Below are 18069 nucleotides of genomic sequence, written 5' to 3'. Positions count from 1 at the left end.
GAACGGGTTTCGCTCGACTCCACGTCACCGTCTCCGGTTTTTCCCACGCAGGAACGCTCTACTTCTCCTCTCTCGCGCTCGCAGACGCCACGGTCTAGCGAGTCCGTGTCTCGAGAAGAAATTCTGGCAATGTTTGCTACCTTGAAGCACGACCTAGTTGCCTTACATTCTGCGGAAAGACCTGTCGCTCCCCTCCCGCCTGGCGTGGGGGGGGTGGCCTCTCTTTCTAGGCTGCGGCCGTCAGCGACGATCACGTCGGCTGATCTCGGGCCGGATTTTTCTGGTTTGGTTGCGGATTCCCCTGCCTTTTCAGGGGGGTTCGCGGCCTTAGCGCCGCCCGGTTCCAGCGCTTCGGCGTTGGGCGGCGTTTGTGGGAGTCCCCATCTTTTTGGGGGCTCACACTTGCCTGCGGGCCCGGGTTACGCTTTTGCGTCGCCGGGTTCGCAGACGGCTCCTCCCCGGCAGTACACCGTCCATCACGTGGCGGGTGCGCTAGGGAGCGGCGAAGCGCGCCAGCCTGCCCCCCTGGGAACAGTTTCGGCTGTCCCGGCCTCTGGGGGGCAGGCAGCAGCGTCTTGTCTGTCCAGCTCTGGCCTACAAGATTCTGTCGGCGGTCATCGACCTGTAGCTCTTGGTCCGGCTGCCGCCGTTCCTGGTTCGAGTTCGCAGGGGGTAGGCTCCTCTGGTTGCCCCTCGGGGCTTCCGGTCGGGCCTGCCCGTGGGTTGTCGTCCTCGACTTCCGGTTGTGCTGTGGCAGGCACTTCCGGTGGAGGACAGCGGGCTAGTGGTTCCGGTGGCAGTGTCCCTGCTATCCCGTCCCTGGTTACGCATCGACTTCCGGCCCCGACTTCCGGTTCCGCCGCGGCGGTTCCGGTTGTCGGCGGTGCTGTTGGTGGACAGTTTGCGGCGCTTCCGTCTATTGTTCAACCGACTCTAGCCACTTCCGCTTCCGTGGACGGGTGGGTTTCCGGTTTGCCGGACCCTCCTTCTGATGGAGATCAGGAAGGTTTTGGAGAGGAACAGGAAGGGGATGAGGATTGCTCTGAATCTGTTACCCCTTTACGGATTCCCAATAAACTGGGCCCTACTCTGGAGTTGGCTGCGGAGATAACCTCACGGTATTTCCCTGAGGGTGTCTCCGCCGATTCTACTGTGGTCGCACCCCCTCCTTCTGCTTTGGCAGATTTTGCGGGCGCGGGGGACACGAAGGCGAAGTTCCGGTTCATTGAATCTCCTTCCGTCCCTTTTGTGATGGCTCAGGTGTTGGCGGACGCTAACACACCCTACCCTCTCTTGGCTGCTCATGGGGAAGCCCCCCCGTCTGCTCAGCCTTGGTTAGCCTCGGCTCAGGCAGGCGGCGGCCTCCCAGCTAATTCAAGAAGATCGCGGCTGCCTAGCAGGCCACATTCTCTTCTCTCCTCGTTTTCGCTGCCCACAGCTCCACTTCCGGTGACTCCGGAACTGGCTCGCTTACGGCAGGACGGTTATAGCCGAGATAGGACTGCCGTGTGTACGGAACAGAGTCTACTCGGGCTGGAGGAGAGCGGGCGTTCTTCCCTCGAACTGACCTCCTTAGCGGAAACGCTCATCCGGTCTCTCACGAGAGCCATCGCTTCGTCCATCGAACCTTTTAGGTTCCGTGACGATGCCATTGAGGCTGATGCTGCCATGCTCTTGGCGGCCCTCGCGAAGGTCACTGACAGTCAGATGACTCTTGCTGCTCGGCTCTACTCTCAGGTTGTGTTTTGGAGGCGCGAGGCTTTTCTTAACGGCTCACGCCTGACGGATAAGGCCACCATAGACTCTTTGAGAGTCTCTCCCTTCTCAGAGGGTGCGTTGCTGGGATCACGCTCTTTGGATGCCCTCCGGCAGCAAACGGAGGAGGCTCGTGACCATCATGTGGTGCAACTGACGGAACTCGCTCTTAAGCAGCACGGTAACAAACCACGGAGTTCTGCACCAGCTGCAGGCAAGTCCTCGGGGCAGAAGTCGTCTCAGGCAGGTAGGGGTGGTTCACGTTCCCGCCCTTACCAGCGTAAACCTTCCTTTGGGAAGCGGGGGTCTGGGCGCAAGCCCAACCCCCAATGAGACCCCCCCGATCCAGTCACCCCCCCAGCCTCTACCCTTTCGGTAGCAGGCGGCCTCTCCCGGGCCCTTCCAGTGTGGCTGTCTCGGACAAGCAGCCTATGGATCATGGGGGTGATTCGATCGGGGTTCCGCCTTCCTTGGCAGGAAGGCAAGGCCCCTTTGTCCAGAGCGCCGGCCAATTTCCGGTTTCCGGCCAGCCTCGACGCTCGGGAGGCAATTCAGGCGGAAATCCTTCTCTTGCTGCAGAAGCAGGCTATAGAGGAGGTTCTCGACCACTCCTCCTTGGGTTTTTACGGAAGAATCTTCGTTGTTCCCAAGGCTTCCGGGGGGGTGGCGGCCAGTCTTAGACCTCTCTCCACTGAACCGCTTTTTGCGCAAAATTCGGTTCACCATGGAAACGCCGGCGACCGTCAGGGAGGCGCTTCGCCCGGGCGACTGGGTGACGTCCGTCGACCTGACGGACGCCTACTTCCACATCCTCATGCACGAGGCGGACCGGAAGTGGTTGCGTTTTCTGTGGGGGGACCGAATCTTCCAGTTTCGAGCCCTTCCCTTCGGGCTGTCACTTGCTCCCTGGGTATTCACCATGGTGGTGCGCCAACTTTGTGCCCTCGTTCGGCAGCACGGGGTTCGGCTCAGGGCATACTTGGACGACTGGCTGATCCTTCATCAGCAGGAAGCGCTCTGCCTTCAGCATACCCAGTTTGTCCTTGCCCAGGCTCAGGATCTCGGCTTCCGAGTCAACCACACCAAGTCCGAGCTGACTCCGTCGCAGACCTTTACTTACCTTGGCATGGCGTTCGATTCACGGGAGTGGACAGTCCGTCCCACTCAACGCCGGGTGGACAAACTGCAGGCTCTTCTGTCTTCCCTGTTAGGGCTTCAGTCAGCTCCAGCCCGGACGCTTGCGTCTGTACAGGGCCAGATGGAGTCCATGTCGTCCCTTATTCCGCTAGGCAGATCCCACAAGCGCCCGTTTCAGGCGGCGCTCAGTTCAGTCTGGAATCCGACTTCACAAGGTTGGGACGTTTCAGTCCCGCTCGGGGTCTGGTTTCAGCAGACCACGCTTCAGTGGATGAACACCCCTTGGCTTCTGCAGGGAGTGCCCATAGCGCTTCCTCCTCCCTCCACGCATCTCTTTTCGGACGCGTCTCAGAAGGGTTGGGGGGCTCACGTGGACACACACACGACGTCCGGTCGGTGGTCACAAGAGCAGCGGCTTTGGCACATCAATCGCCTCGAGCTCGAGGCAGTCTTTCTGGGGCTTCAGCATTTTCTCTCCGCCCTTCAGGGCACCCATGTGTTGATTCATACCGACAACACGACAGTTGCTGCCTACCTCAACAAACAGGGCGGTTCCCGATCTCAACTGTTGTCCAGCCGAGCATGCGAGATCCTTTCTTGGTGCGCTCGCCATCAGATTCTGGTCTCGGCTCGCTACCTGCCCGGCTGCCTGAACGTCCTGGCCGACGCCCTCAGCCGGTCCTCTCAGATCCTCCACACAGAGTGGACCATCGCACATCAGGCGCTCCTCCGCCTTTGGGCGCAGGTAGAGCGACCGATGGTCGACCTCTTTGCCACGAGGTTTTCGCGTCGCCTTCCGATCTTTGTCTCCCCGTTTCCGGACCCGGAAGCGTGGAAGATCGACGCGATGACGATCAGCTGGACAGGGCTAGTGGCTTACGCCTTTCCTCCCACTCCACTCATCGGAAGGGTCCTGCGAAAAGCCGACTTAGAGCGGCCTCGTCTTCTTCTCGTGGCACCGCGCTGGCCCAGTCAGCATTGGTTCCCGGACCTCCTGCGGCTCGCCAGCGGCCCGCCAATTCCGCTCAGCCTCCGGCGAGGGGAGCTTCTACAGCCCAGGACGGGCATTCTTCACGATCGCCCTGAGTTCCTGGATCTTCACGCCTGGCGACTGTTCGGCGATCACTGAAGCGCTCAGGCGCCTCAGATCTTACTTTGGACTTAGTCCAGAAGGCTCACAGGCGTTCCACCTCCTCTGTTTATTCATCGCACTGGCTAGCTTGGACTCGATGGTGTGCAGCTAACAATGTTGTCCCGGTCGCCCCGCGGTCAATGCAGGTCGCAAACCACTTGGCATGGCTCTCCGCTCAGGGACGCGCCGCGTCCACTTTGCGCGTTCGCCGCTCAGCCATCTCGGTTACTCTTAAGCAGCTTGGTCGCTCCATCTCCCTCGGGGGAGTCATCGCGAGTGTGCTAAAGGGCGCGGCCCTCAGTTCTGCAACGGAGAGAACTTCTGTTCCGGCTTGGGACGTTCTGCTAGTACTCGAATTTCTCCGTTCTAGTGCTTTTGAACCTTTACAAGACGCTAGTCTTTCTGACCTTACGCGCAAAACTCTCATGCTCATACTGCTCGCTTCCGCGCGAAGGGGCAGCGAGATCCACGGCCTCTCAGGTTTAGACCGTGATATCACTTTTGAAAGAGACGGCTCGGTTTCACTGCGTTTCCGTCCCGATTTTCTCGCCAAAAATCAAAAACCTGACCAACTTTCACCGATCATTTCCATTCGGCCTCTTCGGGACATTTTAGCCCCCGGCGATCCGGATCTTTCTAACTGTCCGGTACGTGCGCTTAAGGCTTACTTGTTGCGTACCGCTCCGATTCGAGCATCAGCTCAGAAGTTGTTGTTTATTTCGATTAATACAGCCCGAAATAAAGACATTGCAAAAACCACGCTTACCAGATGGTCTTCCACACTTATAAGGCATGCCTATCAGTGGTGGCAGACACAAGGGGGGGGGGGCAGTCAGTCCTTCCTCTTCGTTCACCTCGGACTCACGAGGCTCGAGCGTGGGCAACTTCCTTAGCTGTCCTCAAGTCTGGTAGGATGTCAGACGTCCTCAAAGCTGCATACTGGACGTCTCAAGATGTCTTCCTCAGCTACTACCTCCGGGACATTGCCAGCACTCACCCGGACGGTACCAACTGCCTCCCAGCCATGGTTGCCGCAGGCCAGATACTTCCAAGAGTTTAATGTGAGTATCCCACCGCCTTTATGTGCAATCTGCCATTTATGTGAGTTGAGGTAAGAATATGTGATTGAATCGAAAATTTCAAAACTAAATTTTCATTTAATTAATATACTTACTCAACTCACATCGTTTATACCCTCCCATCCATCCCCGCTAACATTATATGTGTTACAGGTGTGTGTTTCCGTGGGGGAATGACGGCCGGTAGCAGGTCCGCGCATGTGCGGGTTACCGGTAGGGGAGGTGACTCCCGTCCTTGACTACGGATTGTTTTTCTTAGGGAGTTACTTCCCCCCTTACCAGGGTCGAGTACTACTTCAATATCTTAGCAATGAACTGAAGTTAATGCCATTTATGTGAGTTGAGTAAGTATATTAATTAAATGAAAATTTAGTTTTGAAATTTTCGATTCACAATGTCTCATTGCTCTATGAATAAAGCTCAAAAACCTTCCACTGGTTTGATATTCACAATGTCTCATTGCTCTATGAATAAAGCCCAAAAACCTTCCACTGGTTTGATATTCACAATGTCTCATTGCTCTATGAATAAAGCTCAAAAACCTACCACTGGTTTGTTATTCACAGCGCCTCAGTGCTCTCTGACTATGCAAGCCCTTATGCCAATATACCGAACACTGTCACACAATATACGCTTTATGCTTGAGTTCGGAGCCTCAATGTCATGTATTCAATTGTATATCACGATACTAACATTGAATACAGTTTTGTTTAAACTATACAGTGGAACCCCCCTTTTAAGACCTCCAAAAATCTGATAAAATCAGGTCTTAAAACGGAGGGAGTCTTAAAATGTGGGTAACTTTACAGAGGTTAAAGAACACAATGTCTAAAAATACTGGGTCTTTAAAGAAAGGAAGTCTAAAATTGACTGACTATTAGGGTTTAACGTCCTCTTAGACCAACTGGTCTATATTGGGACAGGTATTGGTAATACGTTAAAGATATGGTGTGATACTTTGATTCGAACAAGCCCGCTGTGGCTGTCTTCTTCGACACACCAGCATTGGGTTTGTCTCGTCAAAGTATCGAAATACGATCATGATAATCGGAGACGAGAGATGATGCATGCGTGTCTTCGTGTTTTCCAAGCCCTGAGACTTTCGCTGTGAATGTGGGATCTTTTTCGTGCGCATGTGTGCACACGGGGGTGTTCGGACACCGAAGAGAGTCTGCACAAAGTTGACTCCGAGGAATAAATCTCTCGCCGAACGTGGGGATCGAACCCACGCTGATAGCGACCAACTGGCTACAAAGCCAGCGCGCTACCAACTGAGCTACGTCCCCGCCCCCCTAAAATTGGGGGGTCTTAAAAGGGGGGTTCCCCTCCATTCACACCGAGACGGACACAGGTCAACTTTATGTGCAGACCCAGAGACGGTATCCATCTCCCACCCCCGTGTCACCACAGTGGCACGCGAAAGACCTCAGCGAAAGACATTCTTGTGCTGTGCTCTGTGAGAGGTGTTTTCTTTGTGCTTAATATTATTTTGTTTGGACCTAGCTATTGATGTGTATATTGTTGTTAAACAGTTGTTTGTTGTATGTTTATCAGGGTTTGCTAGTGTGTGATAGAGTTCGTGTCCGTCTGTAGATGTTAGTTTCTTTGTTAGTCCTGTGTTGACAACTCTTCGACAAGCGCTTAGAACTGTACCCACGGAATACGCGCTATATAAGCTTCATATTGATTGATTGAGTCATTCTGCCATAAGTGCAGATGGTTGATACCACATAAACAAGCATACTTCTTCTTTCTTCTTCTGCGTTCATAGGCTGAAACTCCCACGTTCACTCGTGTTTTTGCACGAGTGGATTTGTACGTGTATGACCATTTTTACCCCGCCATTTAGGCAGCCATACGCCGCTTTTGGAGGAAGCATGCTGGGTATATTCGTGTTTCTATAACCCACCGAACTCTGACATGGATTACAGGATCTTTTTCGTGCGTATTTGGTCTTGTGCTTGCGTGTACACACGAAGGGGGATAAGGCACTGGCAGGTCTGCACATAAGTTGACCTTGGAGATCGGAAAAATCTCCACCCTTAACCCACTAGGCGGCAGCGGCCGGGATTCGAACCCACGACCTTCCGCTTGGGAGGCCGGCTCCCGCAGTGGGGCACTGCGGTTATGAAATTAAAGGCCCCTCCTGTTTTTGGAACCGCAGGAGCTTTCTAGTTTGCTGTTAGGTAGATTTTTGGTTCCTCTTTCCTGTCATGCTCTCTTTTTCTTCATGAATTCTTTTCTTTTTTCTGCCTTCTTGCTCATTCACCTGTATTTTTTCCAAAAATCTCTTCTCTTGCCGCTTGTCTCGCGATTCATGTATAGTTTAATCTGTTAGTGTTCTGATGTAAGTCCAGCAGTAGATAGGTTAAGCCTATTTTAACATACTGGAAACTGGTAATCTTCCAGTAGGTATTAATTTAGTTTTACTAAAGCCTGCTGGGACACATTAGTAATGGGTTAGTGCATTTGTAAACAGGAATCGCTTGACAAGTGGCCCCCTTCATCCCCCCCTTCCTCGTCCTGATATGGCTCTGCGTAGTCGGCTGGACGTTAAGCAACAAATAAACAAACAAACAAACAAACAAACAAACAAACAAATTGGGAGGCCGGCGTCTTACCACTAGGACACTGCGCCCGAAAAAAACCAAGCATACACTTGTGTATCTTATCAAAAGCCATGAGGGCGTAAAACTCGAATTATCATATAACCCATATCTAGTCCTTAAGAGGCGAAATATTTAGCCTGTAGGACATGAAGCATTCTCTCTTTTCATTCACACTGTCATTGGTTGCAGGCGTCATCTGGCCGGAGTCGCCAACATGTGTTGCCAGGGGTGAAGGACCCGCCACCAAATGCCGTCTCTGCCAGCGGCGCTCACCACCAGATGAATCGGCCGCACAACTACGCCGACTCCGCCTACTTCGTCCACCAGCGTTACGAGGACACCGCCCTGGTCATCTTCCAGCAACACGCCAAAGAGAAGAAGAAAGCCAAGCCCGGCCAATACACGCCTCTGTCTCAGCCGAGCAGCGCGTCCCCGCATTCACCCACTGCCACACCACAGCACTTCGACCTTCCACCCGGTGTCGGTAACGCCCCGGGTAAGACCTTTTCGCCGGAGGCTGCGTCTTCTCCGCATCCCGTTGCCAACAGTGCTGGGTCAAGGTCGCCTCACTGGGACTCGGAGTCCTCTACGGGTGCATCATCAGTGGTCAACAGTTCAGCTGTCCATGCAGCCGGTGGTGTTGCTTCAGCCAGTTCAGGTGCTACACGTTCCAGAGCAAACACCAACACCTCAGTGACTGAGTCGGAAAAATCCGACCTTGATTCGCCAGTGACACATCGAAGGGACGCGTTTGATCAAAAGAGTGTTGGCAGTAGTGGTGGTTCACCCGTTGATCCTCACCACAAACCGCGTCATAACACCACCAGTCCAGGTGCCCAAGGTGTCAGCAGACACGACACCACCACCAACGGTGTAGGGGTAGGTGAAGCGCACGATGACGTCAGGGGAAAACACACCGACGTAACGAGGGACGGTGACGTGCAAAATAATACTCATCCTGACGGTTTCTCGCAGCCCAGTGGGGTGCATGCAGGATCCTCTGCGAAGGCCAGGGTAAGTGTTGCGGCAAGCGAGGTAGAGGTGGGGCGCTACGGCAGCTCAGGGGTGGTTGCCAGGCGCAAGGTGGGCATGTCCAAGTCAGACTCTCACCGCACGCAGAGTCGTATCTGTACTGTCATGTGAACATCCAGCTACTGGCAGCAAGAACGAGGGATGTAAATAAAGGGTGGACCTGGCTTGACAAAGGACTGTCGAAGAAAAGAGGGTGCTGAACAAAGGGATGCTTAGCAGTGGGAGAAAAGGCACGGTTGAATGCTGGAGAGAGCATGCTGCATTACCACAAAAAAGCTTGAAATTTTGAGAACCCCCGAAGGCATGAAATGGGGCGTGCTGGCAGCTGCATGTAAACAACCCCTGCCATTTTGCAGCTTGGTTGTGCATTACTTTGCTTGAAACAAATGCTTGGTTTGGTTTGCTGTATTTCCCCTTTTAATTTTTAGGTTGACATGATCTGGGCAATTTTAAGGCACAACTGCTGTGCTAAAAGAAGATTCTTGTAAAAAAAATAAAAAAAATAATAAGCTTTTTTTTTTTTAGTTCATTCATGGTGAATCTCCATTGCTGCAGCTGTTGAGAGCTGATGACATTTCCTTTGCATGCTGACCTCTGCCCTTGTTGTCTTCGTTGTTTCCCCTCCAGTTTAGTCTCTGCTTCAGCTCTGAGGGGGAAGCTAAACGAACGTTCCTTGCTTTACGCTTACCCTTCGCTTTAAGTGCATGCCTGTGACATATCAGCCCTGTAGTGTTGTTGGCTTTGCGTGTCCGGTCATTCAGGCTTGTTGCCAGACAGGCCAGTGTACCTGTCTCGGACTGAAGTGAAAGATCTATATATATAAACAACACAAGAAAAAGTCCATAACCAAGCCAGAATGTCGCATCTTTTTAAAATTTTATATATATGTACAAATGTACATTTGTTCAACACTTTGCTATTGATCTCATTATGTGGTAATCATCAACAAAATTCATGATAATTGTTTACTGCAGTGGTCTAAGTTTTAGCTGCCGCATGTTGTGTTGTTGTCGATAATTGCAAGACTAAGAGAGCAAACAGCTTCTTCCAGCTATACAATTTCTGTTGTGAATATTTAATGTAGATATTGCGACTTGATCTCATTTTAACTAGTACAGCTGATTTGTGTGTGTGAGCAGATACGTTCTGTGTCCAAAGAGCTCATCTGGGCATAACAGTTACATATTACATTAAATCTTGGTACAGTTTGTGTCCAAAGAGCTCATCTGGGCATAACAGTTACATATTACATTAAATCTTGGTACCGTTTTTGCATTGCACCTGTTAAGTTTCACCCTACTGTGAATTTGCTGTCGTGTGCGAGTGTGGTATTATAAGAGCTCTTGCATAGTTTTGCAAAGGTTACCCCCTGTGATTTAACACTCATGCCACTTACCGTTACATTTTCCCATCCCGGAGTAAACAGATCTAGTGCTCTTTGCTGTGTTTGAGTAACAAGGTGATTTTGTGTTTGTACCAGGAAATTGAGATCACACGGTTGTAGCAGAGACTGTCGCTGTCTTCACAGATACTGTACAGGACAGAACTAAAACGAAGCAACTCTAGAGATAGAAGTCTTCAACGTCCTGTTGTACTCGTGTCTGTTGCACTCGTGCAGATTTGTGTTTTTGACTCTGGAATGTGTGTGGTCTGTTTGACGTTGGAATGATTATTCACCGTAGACTAGCAAGTGTAGAGTAGTTTCTGCTTTGCTTTGCTTCTTTCATTCTTTGCCCAACTCTTCATCAATACTTTAACACAACCAACGCTGAATAAGGCACAGAATCACTCTCAGGAGAACAATCCGAAAGCAACGTCAAACCCCGTTACAAACAAACCCGTCGCGATATAACCTTCGTGGTTGAAAACGACATTAAACACCAAATAAAGAAAGAAAAAGTTACAAACAAAGAGACTGTGTTGTAACTGAAACGTTTTTGCAAATTTGAGTTGGGAGAAATAAAGACTAAAAACTGAAGGCAAAACGCTGTTTGCTGATACGAACAGTTGAACATGGAGCTTCACCCTTTCCTCGAACACAACACGCGACCCAACACGGGTTGGTGGTACGTGATGACGACAGCAGGGGACTGTCCCTCCATGCGTGTCGGACACACCTCCGTCTACGTCAGAGGCCAACGGGATGACGACGCGGGCAAAGTGTACGTCATCGGTGGCGCCAACCCCAGCGGACCGTTCTGTGAGACTTTCGTGCTGGACTTGAACACGCGATCGTGGGACACTGTGGACAGTCCAGGGCTGCGGCCCCGCTACGAGCACGCAGCCTACGTGCCGTCCTGCCGCCCCGGTCAGATCCACGTGTTTGGCGGAGCCAACCAGGCCGGCAACATGAACGACATTCAGGTCTTGGACACGGACACCCACACCTGGTCCACCCTCTCCCCTTCCGGGACTCCCCCCGCCCCCCGCACCCACCACACCACCGCGGCTGTCGGCGACAAGCTGATTATCTACAGCGGGGGACACACAGGCGCCGACCCTGTTGGAGACCGGCAGGTCCACTGCTTCGACGCCAGCTCCGAGGCATGGTCCGTGCTGACGCTGCGCGGGGACTCCCCCAAGCCGCGTCACGGCCATGCTATGGTGTCGGTAGGCAACAAGGTTTTTCTGCACGGGGGCATGGCGGGATCCACTTTCTACGACGATCTGCACGTGCTGGACATGGACAAGAGCGCGTGGTTGAGCATCAAGAAGAAACGGACGTTCCCTTGTGCGCGCGCGGCTCACGTGATGGTGGCCTGCGGCCCTGACGTGTATGTGTTCGGCGGCATGAACAGGGATGGGGCCTTGGACGACCTGCACAAGTTGGACACCAGTAAGTTCCTACCCAGGGTCGGATCACGTCATTTTTAAGGGGGGGGGGGGGGTCCAATTTTCTTTTAGGGACAATTCGACGACGCGAAGCGTTTAGTTAAGGGCGCAAAAATGGAGCAATCAGAGGCAAGAAAATACCATTATCCCCGAGTACGCTAGTACTTGGGTCCAGCAGACTTTAATTGTGTGTCTGTGTGTGTATCTGTGTGTCTGTCTCGACTTAACAGCTTATTGCTGGGAAACTACTGGGCGCAGTTCGTTCAAAAGTTGATACACTAACTTGATAATAGGTCCGATTGATCGTATTAAAACTTCATAATGTTACCTGGGACCTAAATGCCCCAAAAAACACAAAAGTTCTTGACGGTTGGACGAATTCAATCGGAGCGACAGCCAGCCATTGAGCTGATAGAACAGCCGAACGCGTGCGTCATCAGTGAAAAGCATGCGTATCGCATGCGAGACGAGCCAGCCAGCGGGTGGGGATTAATTTGGTCTCGGCAAAGAAACTACAGTGCAGGTTTTTTAATTCTTGTTTACTTTTGTTTATTATGAACGTTTTAATGTTTTATTTTACTCTAATAATTTTTTTGATTGTGTTAATAAAAAAATTTTTTTTTTTTAAATCCACGTGCACAAGACAAAAACTTTCATACTGGGGGAGCGAGCCAGTCTGAAGAGTACTCGGGTCCAGCGCCAGCGTTTTTTATTACACCTTCAAAAAAGTAAATTTAAGATGACAAATTTGGATCAAAACAACAAAAATGGACCGATTTTGTGCAACCTGAGCCAGCATATTACCCAACCACCGACCAAAATCGTCATTTAAAAAACAAAGGCGGGCACCTAGGGGGGTCAGGGGGCATGCCCCCCGGAAAAAAATTGATAAAAATCAAGGAAAGTGGTGCAATCTGAGTCATCACTTTTTCTTTCTTTTCAAATTTATTTATTTTGTTAATACAATTTTTTTTCTCTCTTTTTTTTTTTTTTTTCAAGACTAGGGGGGGTTTCCGGAACCTGACAACGGGAGCAAGCGTATTAGCTGCTATTCCGTGTAGAATAATATATACTATTAAGTCGGATACGACGGAGTAGTAAAGGCAAGGCAACATTCAATTGAGTAATTTAAAGAGCGATACGCTTCCTTCCAGTATGCTTGGAGATGGAATGCTGGTGGCTCGTATGGAATAATTACCATTTTCTGATTCAGTGATTGGTAGATTTCACCCTACTCACAAATTATGCAACAGCTTTTGTTGTCGGCCGATAAAACAAACACTGCATGTTGTCACACACACACAAGTTGCCTCGTTACGTTTTGTGAATGTCTGTGCATCCAGTATACAATGCTTGTGCTTGCTGTTCGTTTTACATGGATAACAGTGCGTATTTTGTTAGTACCGAGACGTCATTAAATACCTTATTCAAAATGTGTTCTAATCGCATCTACCACACTGGCACCTCACTAACATTGAGTTATGTGACACCAGTGCATTCCAGTCTTGTATTCTGATCATTGCGAATGCAGTCACTTTGAAGACCAGGTTTAGTAATTGCTTTGTTTCTCCAGACAAACGCGCTGTTTATAGCAACCTCCCCCCCCCCCCCCCCCCCCCCCCCCCCCCCCCCCCCTCCCCCCCCCCCCCCCCCCCCTCCCCCCCCCCCCCCCCCCCCCCCCCCCCCCCGCGGGCTAGGGGGAGTCCCATATTGGTTGGGACGAGAAAGAATTTACCCGATGCTCCCCAGCATGTCGTAAGAGGCGACTAACGGATTCTGTTTCTCCTTTTACCCTTGTTAAGTGTTTCTTGTATAGAATATAGTCCATTTTTGTAAAGATTTTAGTCAAGCAGTATGTAAGAAATGTTAAGTCCTTTGTACTGGAAACTTGCATTCTCCCAGTAAGGTCATATATTGTACTACGTTGCAAGCCCCTGGAGCAAATTTTTGATTAGTGCTTTTGTGAACAAGAAACAATTGACAAGTGGCTCTATCCCATCTTCCCCCTTTCCCCGTCGCGATATAACCCTTCGTGGTTGAAAACGACGTTAAACACCAAATAAAGAAAAGAAAGAAAGAATGTTTATAGCAAATCCACAATTTGCATGTACGCATCAGACACGGCTTTAAGTGGGCTATGCTTCTAAAAACAAAATGTATATGATTTATTCTTTGCAATTGTTGCAAGTAATTTCTCACTTAACATAACGGACAAAGAACATTGATAAATCGTATCTGTGCACTCTGAGCAACCTACTGCAATAATAATACTAAACAAACAAAAACTGCGCAACAATTCCTGAGGCTGTGCGAACTGCCGACCATATTGTTTTCCTTGGCGAATGCTGGCGTTCGTTGCAGCAAAAGTAAACTCATTTAAGGGTGTTTCAAAGGTAGCTTTTGGGACAAACGATCTACGTACACTTTCTTTGTGAGGATAATATCACTGCACCGTTAGAAGATAATCGAGATGAAAAGTGGATATCAACTGGTTAAATCAACTTCGTGCACACGTTGAGAGAGAGAGAGAGAGAGAGTTCTAGCGTTAAGTCCAGAAGGACCTTTCTTATAACTGGTACTTTTTGTAACAAACAAAAATGACACAACAAAAAGTAGACGTAAGGGGGAGACGTATATACAATCTGATTGTCCGCAACACGCACACACACACACACACACACACACACACACACACACACACACACACACACACACACACGTAAGGGGGGGATGTATACACGCCGATTGTCCACAACACACACTTCATGTAATCATGTAAGCCTGACCCGCGTTTTCAATTCCGTAGCCAGACCTCGGCCCAGCATCGTCTGCGACGAAAGCGAATAGTTCATGTTTTAACCTGGTGTGTTGCTTGTACTAGCGTCCATGACATGGAGTCGTGTGGAGCTCCAAGGACCGCCCCCGGCCAGCCGCCTGGACCTCGCATCGTGCATGGTGGAGCTACGCGTGCCCAGACACAGCCCGCAGTCCCAGGGCACGGGGGACCTGAACAGCACCAGCGGGCACGCCAAGGAGGTGCTGCAGCGAGAGCTGAAGCCGGGCAGTGCTAGTTCCCGGGACAGCTGGACCGACGTCAACGGTGGGTGTTAGCTGCCGTGGTCACTATATATTAAGATGTTTGGTGGCTTGTTGACAGAACTTTTTTTTGTGTTGGTCCTCGGGGACCATATCGTCTTTTTTTCCTTCTTTATCGACCAAGGCCGGTTGATAAATATGTGACAAAAGGCGATATGCTCCCCGAGGACCAATACAAAAAAATGCTGGTCTGACAACAAGCCACCAAACATCGGTGGTTTTTTTGAGTCACTTGAGAAAAAGTGACTCTATGTAATCGGTCAGTGTTAGTCTGTCCGGCCGGCCGGCCGGCCGGCCGTCCGTAGACACCACCTTAACGTTGGACTTTTCTCGGAAACTATCAAAGCGATCGGGCTCATATTTTGTTTAGTCGTGACCTCCAATGACCTCTACACTTTAACGATGGTTTCGTTGACCTTTGACCTTTTTCAAGGTCACAGGTCAGCGTCAAAGGAAAAATTAGACATTTTATATCTTTGACAAAGTTCATCGGATGTGATTGAAACTTTGTAGGATTATTCTTTACATCAAAGTATTTACATCTGTAGCCTTTTACGAACGTTATCAGAAAAACAAGGGAGATAACTAGCCTTTTCTGTTCGGCAACACACAACTTAACGTTGGGCTTTTCTCGGAAACTATAAAAGTGTCCGGGCTCAAATTTTATGTGAACGTGACTCATTGTGTTGTGAATAGCAATTTCTTCCTGTCCATCTGATGCCTCATATAATATTCAGAACTGCGAAAGTGACTCGATCGAGCGTTTGCTCTTCTTGTTTATCATTTGAGTCGAGCAAAGGTTTCATTTTCAATTGTGTTTGAAACTAACCCAGATTCCCTGCGGCGCAATAAGCCAGGATAGATAAAAACACACATGTCGGTACATTTCTCATGAAAAGTCATGGTTATAACGGGTGTAATGTAATGGCAAGTCCAAAATAAAATTCTATACAATTCTTGATTTGTACTTGACCGCTGGAACAAACAAAACGTATAACTATTGATCAACAAAAAATACACCACGAAGCTTTCTTTACGTTAGTAGGTGTGACTCTGAATTTTGCACAATTCTTCAGAGCTTGGGGCTGAGCTGCACGCCGAACCGAAAGTGGGTGCCACCCAAACGGGATAGAACAAACCGCCGGCTGTGATTCGTTGAAATTACAACATCTCAGTTTCAACCAATCCAACACTGCCCGTGTGGGTGGTAACTTTCTCGTGCCTCTCGGCCCTGATGTCTCGTGCGATCAATGTCAAACTGAGAATAGGGAAAACAAGATCCACTTATATTTTTGATTGTGCAAGTTAAAAAATCAGTATTCTTTCGTAACATGCCACAAACATGTCTGTGCTGTTAATGTTCTATTTACCAGAAGCGACATTTAATTCTTGATAATTATTGGACAAGCTGCAAGAGTGTAACGATACTTTTGCTCGGCAAAAGGGCATAAGCAGAGTTGTACATGTTTGTTTTACTTTTAGCCTCGGAAGCGTTCTTCCCCATCGAGACGACAGAGGGCGCACAGGACCAGAAAGACACAGACAGCAAGGCAGAGGAGACAACTCCGAGGGCAGAGGGAGATAACTGCGAAGAAGGGGGCGCCACTGGTGGAGAAGAAACACTGAGCGATACGGATACCGTACACGCGATTCTCTTAAACGGGGGGATGGATACAGAGGGGGAAATCTTTGACGATACGCTGGTGTTTCTGGTTTGATGAAAATTATAACAAAATCGGATGGAACGAGAGCGTTAAACTTTAATCAGTTGGATGAGGCCTTTGTCTGTGCAATGTTTCTCAGTCTTGCGGTCACGGTCACACACGCATGCATGCATCCAACGGCCCTGCCCAATCAGTTGGTAAGTAAGAGGGTAAAGGCTTACGTGTCCTGAAGCAGGAGATAAGCCAGTGTCTGTGTCTTCCCACGGCTAAGCAGTTGAATCAGCGTGAAGACATTTGTGGTATGAATGTATGTACGGTGTGACCCAGTAGGATCAGGCCAAGTCATCAATGAACTTATAAAACTGACTCTAGACGTTCGGCTGATTAGTTAGCTATTTTAAGACCTTGGGTTGTTTGATTTTTAATCTATGTCTGTTTGATTATGAACAGACCGTGCAGCCACTAAACACTGACGAGGTGGGCGGGGCTTATGTCTTGGATGTCACGTGGTTAGGCTAGGGCGAGTGAGTACATCCTTTACTACAGGTTATTACAGTAGTGCTGAGAGCGCATTAGGCTCCGCACACTTTGATCCCGACCCGCTGGTGACGAGTGCCTGTGGAACAGACTTTTACGAAAGATCAACATATGTCACGGAGCTGAAAAGTCACTGAGTAGCAGTTACATGTTTAGAGAGTGTATCGAATGTATGTGTCGGTATGCTGTTCAGGACGCGGACACATGGAACACCTTTAGTGTTTAATATGGTCAGCACAAAGTCAGGACTAATGGGATACCATTTCGAGGGGCATTAAATCGGAATAAACAATACTATTCCGATCACATTGGACTTATTTTCGTGCCACGAGTCAGACTTAATGATACACGGTTCCTTGAATAACTACAAGGGTTTGTGGTGCTAATGACTGCTATTGAAATACGATACTCAGTATGTCTGCTAATTACAGGTTTAGTTATGATAATTAAAAAGCACAAACCCTCCCCTCCCCCCGCCTCCATAAAAACCACGTGCCACAGAATTTACGGACTGCGCCTAGTTTTGAAAATGCCAGGCTGACAGTTGCTATTTTCCTAATGCCAATAAAAGAGCGTTGACATTTTACATACCTTGCACGGCACAGATGTTTTAAGATCTCTTTTATCCGTTTCATCAAAACCTAGTTTGAATCTTTAAATGGGATGAGGTTTTGTTATACTGTTTTCGTTTGAGACCTGGCCTACTGTTACTTTGTCATGTCATGTTTAAAAAAGCGTTTATTGTGTGTGAAAGATTGGTAGACTGAAACTTTGATAGGTTTTGCTGAGGTTTTTTTTTATGATATGATGACAACAGAATGTCTCCAATTGGTTTGGGGTTGTATGTTACACTGGAGAGACTGACTAGTAGAGTTGTAAGTAAAATAAAAGTTATGTTTGACTTTCAATGGGTTTTTGTGTCATTGCTGTACAATCTGTTCTGTTCCAGGTCACTCTCTGTCTCTCTCTCTCTCCTGGTTGTTTGTTGTGTTTGTGTTTTGGTCTGTACAATCTGTTCTGTTCCAGGTCACTCTCTGTCTCTCTCTCTCTCCTGGTTGTTTGTTGTGTTTGTGTTTTGGTCTGTACAATCTGTTCTGTTCCAGGTCACTCTCTGTCTCTCTCTCTCTCCTGGTTGTTTGTTGTGTTTGTGTTTTGGTCTGTACAATCTGTTCTGTTCCAGGTCACTCTCTGTCTCT

At 49.3% G+C, this 18069-nt stretch overlaps 2 protein-coding genes across 6 annotated transcripts in view; both read left to right on the top strand.

Moving 5' to 3' along the window:
* LOC138949359 (uncharacterized) overlaps window positions 1-10362 on the top strand; it is a 45064-nt gene extending 34702 nt beyond the window's left edge. For all 5 annotated transcript variants that reach the window (XM_070321169.1, XM_070321168.1, XM_070321167.1 and 2 more), the window contains 2 exons: window positions 7902-8726; window positions 10225-10362. In XM_070321169.1, coding sequence (XP_070177270.1) covers window positions 7992-8726; window positions 10225-10248 — 759 coding nt within the window. In that variant the 5' untranslated portion in view covers window positions 7902-7991 and the 3' untranslated portion in view covers window positions 10249-10362. The remainder of the gene's footprint in view (window positions 1-7901; window positions 8727-10224) is intronic.
* A 395-nt stretch (window positions 10363-10757) lies between these two features.
* Window positions 10758-17781, top strand: LOC138949357 (rab9 effector protein with kelch motifs-like). The gene is made up of 3 exons (XM_070321158.1): window positions 10758-11580; window positions 14458-14676; window positions 16155-17781. The coding sequence occupies exons 1-3, from the start codon at window positions 10758-10760 to the stop codon at window positions 16388-16390; spliced, it is 1278 nt and encodes a 425-aa protein (XP_070177259.1). The 3' UTR covers window positions 16391-17781.
* The last annotated feature ends 288 nt before the right edge of the window (window positions 17782-18069 follow it).

Source organism: Littorina saxatilis, linkage group LG15 (genome assembly GCF_037325665.1).
Source record: "Littorina saxatilis isolate snail1 linkage group LG15, US_GU_Lsax_2.0, whole genome shotgun sequence".
Taxonomy (NCBI): domain Eukaryota; kingdom Metazoa; phylum Mollusca; class Gastropoda; order Littorinimorpha; family Littorinidae; genus Littorina; species Littorina saxatilis.
The sequence above is the reverse complement of the archived record's forward strand: the minus strand, read 5'-3'. Positions and strand labels throughout refer to the sequence as shown.